Source organism: Aplysia californica, unplaced genomic scaffold (genome assembly GCF_000002075.1).
Source record: "Aplysia californica isolate F4 #8 unplaced genomic scaffold, AplCal3.0 scaffold00559, whole genome shotgun sequence".
In the NCBI taxonomy this organism is placed as follows: Eukaryota; Metazoa; Mollusca; class Gastropoda; order Aplysiida; family Aplysiidae; genus Aplysia; species Aplysia californica.
The window spans coordinates 388192-393289 of NW_004797829.1; the positions used below are offsets into that span (position 1 = coordinate 388192).

Genomic DNA, 5098 nt, shown 5'->3' on the forward strand with positions numbered 1-5098 from the left:
TTTGACTGTCTAGGTCTATATATAACCTTTTCTCCCCTCTCTACAAGAGTCCGTTATCGTGTCTAAGTGAAGGGTACTTGTGCTGTGGGGAGATTTATATATATGTCTGTCTGTCTGTCTATCTGTCCGTCTGTCTGTCTGTCTGTCTGTCTCTCTCTCTCTCTCTCTCCATCGCTCTCTCTCTCCATCGCTCTCCCTCTTCCTCTCCCTGTATCTCCCCCTCTTTCTTTCTCTTCCTGTCTCTCCCCCTCTCTCTCTGTCTATCTTTTTCTCTCTCCCTTTTCCCCCCTCTATCTCTCCCTCCCCCCTCTCTATCTCTCTCTCCCTCTTTCTCTCTCTCTCCTTCTCTCTTCGACCCTTCCTGACTTATTCTCAATACAACAATACCACAGTTTTAACATTTCTTTAAAAAATACAATGTGAATATCAGGACACGTTCATTCAGTTTTGTTCATATATTTATAAAGTACACTCTGTACTGTATACACTGCAAACAAGTTAGTTCGCTCGTATTCATGCAAAACCCATAATACACACAGCAAAATTCAAACCAGTCACATTTCTTCGAACGTAATCAATGTTTCCGAAAGTGAGAATCATTCCACGTATGCACATATCCGGTACATGTATACCATCTTTAAAAAAACAAAAACAAAAACCAAACAAAAATAAAGAGCTCTAAGACATTCGTTCACATTCATATTTAGTACTTGTACTTCTAAACAAATATTACACGTAATTTATTCATTTTTTCGACTTTTTTCAATACAAAATACAAGTACAAAGCAATCACATGTATCTCTCATGTGTCAAAACAGTGTGGGCTATCACATTTGATAGATATTTCTCGAAAGTTGTTTGAGCAACAGGAACGTATTCTCTTCTTTCATTTCATTTAGTGGCATGTCCTGTTAACAAAATTAATACTTGTCAAATAGTTTACATTCTTGCGGGGTAAGGGATGCCCCCATGTTCGTTGTTGTTAATGTTTGTTTGTTGTTTTGTTTTTGTGGTTGTTGCTGTTTTGTTGCTGTTGTTGTTGTTTGTTTGGGTTTGTTTTTTTGTCGTATTTTTTCTTGTACTTTTTGTGGTTTCAGAATAGTCAAATAAATAAAACCTTCTTGGTTATGAACTTTCTCACGTGGTCAGGACACAATATAGGAGGATTATGAATATGGCTTCAAGAGTTTTCCACTCTGAATTGTTTCCTTCCTGTTATGTAGTTGGATGGTTCCATACACAATTCTGAGTATCTCTAAAGCCGTGAATGTTTTAAACCCATATCAACGCACTTTGGTCTCACTTAGAAGTCCACTTGTTTCAATTTGCCCGGTAAGACCCACCAAAACTGTGTGGGATGTACCCCCAGAAGAAAGGCAGAGATTCTCGATGATTTAGTATTCTCCATAAACCCTCTTGCCCATTTAGCTATTGAATTCACACCTACTTTAAGCAGGCAAGGCGAAAGACATCAGTTCTGCTACTTTTGGTCCTGACAGGTGTATGGCAGACAAGAACATAGCAATTCACATGATTCAGCTTTTAATTTAGCAAGACCTGCGATTTACCATCCTTTACGAACCTTTAGAGACTCAAACCTTGTGTCCCTCGTGTCGCAAGTCAGCATCATAGTAGTAGCGCTGACCACACACAGTCCCCGTAAATATAGAGTACGATACTCAGAATTGTGTATGGTATTGTCAATTATCAATTTTATCTGTGATGAACAGAAAGGCCCCCGCAGAGATCCGAGGCCGTACTAGTTCGTTCTGCTGCCAGTCTTTGTCCACTCGAGCTTGCAACAATACATATTTGGGACATTTTGTTTATTGTAAAATGATAGACTTCCCGTCTCCGTATTACTTGAATTCAGTCTTGAGCTTGCAAAACAAGTTTCACGTCTATGCAATATAACTAGAGGCTATGTTTTGAACGGCACGAGGTAGACACAGAGACTCTCCCAAAAACGTTGTTCAGGAGTACCTAAACAGGTATCCGAACATGACTGTGTACTCCATCGATATGTCATTTGTCCTTTACCACTTGAGCCTTTATAACAGCGCACTGTTGCTTTAGATTATAATCGCACGGTATGACTGGCTGAAAAAGGGTGTTAAAACAATACCGTACCATATAATGCCTGATAGAGATTGATGCCCTATGAGTCGGCAGCATTACTGCACATGACGTGGCTCCGCAACCCTTCAGAAATTCTTTACTTTAGAATTCGAGCCGTACAGTAAACGTCCGCGATAGAGGGAACCTTATTTTAAAGTTCTCTTGCGGGCTTGTTGCAGTATCTCACAGTGAACACAGTCTTTCCCGCATGCTCTTTTTCCTTTGGAGACAAAACGTTTAACCTGTACGTAACAATGTTTTTAAGAACGTACGTCTCCCAAGAGGCTGCTGTGATGTCTTGGAATAAACTGTGCGGCTTCTTCTTCGATGCTGCGACAAAGCTGTTAACATTTCAGCAACCATAATAATATCAAGAAACTTCATTCTGGTGTAAAAGCTTCTCTAAAGCCGTGAATGTTTTGAGTCCGTATCGACGCACTTTGGTCTCACTTGGGAGTCCACACAGCGTTGATGCACATCTCAAAACGAAATGGGTTGTTTTAGGACACCAGACTGTTCACCAGTAAACTACCCTGATTTTCAGAAGAAATAACGTTGCTTTCCCACAGATTAACTGTATATTATTGTCTTGAGACCTGAGTCATTTTCATTCTCTGGGATGAGCTGAAGGAAACGTCAGCACATATCCATTGCCCGAGACAGCGGATTCATGTGTTCGTGACGTTTGAGATCGGGACTATTTCCTTTATCGCCGTATTTCCCTTCGCCGTCAACGTTCAGCGCCTGAAGTACCTTGGCACTGTGTTCCTGCGCCTTAGCCCTCAGCGTGGCGATGCTCTCTGTTTTTCTCTCCTCTTTGACCCGACCTTTGCCCTCTGGGGCCGCCTCGCTGCCCGAAAGGTCATCATCCTCCTCGCTCATTTTTTTAGATGCTTCCAGAGATTTCTTGTGCATGCCTGGGAACGTAAAAAAACAAAACAAGAAAAGCTGATGAGTGGAAAGTTCTTGTTTGGGTGAACAGGAATTGGTAAAAGAATTGTGAGGACTTCTAACAAGGGCACTATTAATTGTGGAAGTGGTACTAGAGAGGATATTGTGAGGTGATGAGGGTGTGTGTGTGTGTGCGTGTGTGTGTGGGTCTGTCTGTGTATGTTTGTGTTAGTGCCTGTGTGTATTTCCATTAGATGTATGCTTATGTATGCGTATGTAAACATTCATGAACATGTTCGGGGGAAGCTTGTGATAATAACAATAGAAACAATTCAGCGATAACAATATCAATTTAAAAAAATAAGAAGGCGAACAATACTGCTACAGCAACAACAATAACAACTACAATAACAACACAGACAACAATAACAACAACAACAACAGATTCTACTACTACTACTACTACTACTACTACTACTACTACTACTACTACTACTACTACCACCAATGCTGTTTCTACTGCTATTGCTTCTTTCAATACTTACAATAATGCAACAATAACAATGATTAATAAAATAACAATGATGATGATGATGATGATAATGATGATGATGATGATGATGATGATGATGATGATGATGATGATGATGATATTAATATCATATAAGAGTCGTCATCATCATCGTCATCATTTTCATCAAAATATCAATAAAGCCTCCATTCCACCTGATCGCAATAAATCTTTACCTAGCAGCCACGGCGCGGCCGAGTTCTCAATACCCTGATCTGCACTCTTCACAATGGCGTCTGGTAGCGGGAGTGCATGTCTGACCATGGCACCGTACAGGCCGTACTCCGCCATGATGGAACTCTTCCCCCAAGTCTTCTCCGTCTTACGCCACTTGGCTCGCCGATTCTGGAACCACACCTGCAACAACAAGAAAAAGTGTAACATATCGTTATTTTGATGTTATGGAAATTTTCATTTTCTATATTGAGGTTTTTGCCACGAATTTTCTACATTTTCATCTGGTCATTGACCAAAATGAAGCCGTGCTAAGAACTGTCGTGAATGCAACCAACTTGTGCTTCGCGCGCTCATAAAACTTATGCAGTTACGAGCCCCGTAAAAATCTTACTAAACAAGATTTTAGGGTTTTTTAAAAAGATTAGCTTTAAGATGTTACTGTACGAAAGCATTAAAATTTATTCATCGAGGACGCTCATTCTGGAGCGGCATCTGTGGCGTAGCAGTTAGACGCTTCCCGGTAGGAGGCAGGACACCCGAGTTCGATTCCTGAGTTGGAAAAAAATTGCATTTTTTATCGAGAATCTCGCTTTTTACTTTTCGGATATTGTATTCCTCTCAAGTAAAGTATTCCTTCATGATCTAAATTGTGTCGATGGGGACGTAAAAATGCTTATTTTTCTAAAGAATGTTGGTCCTTCAACAACGTTTGAAGATGCCCTACATTTTTAGGCACTTTCAAAAAGGAGAATAGCTTCGTAATTCATACAGCCTTTCAATTCTCTTCACTTGACCTGAAATTTCAAAAAAATAAATGCAAGCAAACTATAGGACATGTAAATTTGTGTTTCTGATTTGTTTGCGGTGGTCGAAATGAACAGCAACATTGTCTTTTGGCTGTTGATGATCGGTCATGTGTCTGCTATTTCTTGAAAGATTTTACATTCATAGCAAATAATACTCGGTTCGTTGTGTCTGCTCCTCATTATTTTACCGTGGAAATCAAATGTTTCGTCAAAATCAGAGACTTTTAAAATCCACAATTTATATCACTTTTCGGCTATATTATTATGGCATGAATGTAACAAGAACAACGGAAGACAAATATTGAATTTTAGTTTGTCAAGTGTTCTTTCTGTCCAAAAGCAAAGTCCTAATTTATAACAGGTGTACGAAAGAAAGATCTTACGTAAAACTGTATTCTTTTTGAAAATTGTTTTCCCCCCATTTTACTAAGCACAGCCTCTGGAAAACTTATGAATACATGCAATCTCAGTAAAATATAGCAAAGACACACACACACACACACACACACACACACACACACACACACACACACAT

At 39.7% G+C, this 5098-nt stretch overlaps 1 protein-coding gene across 1 annotated transcript in view; it reads right to left on the reverse strand.

Moving 5' to 3' along the window:
• Positions 1-2165: 2165 nt before the first annotated feature.
• The window catches only part of LOC101864708 (visual system homeobox 2), a gene marked incomplete in the record, with an annotated part of 57741 nt that continues 54808 nt past the window's right edge, over positions 2166-5098 (reverse strand). Inside the window, 2 exon segments of the mRNA XM_013087220.2 lie at positions 2166-3035; positions 3757-3937. Coding sequence (XP_012942674.1) covers positions 2755-3035; positions 3757-3937 — 462 coding nt within the window.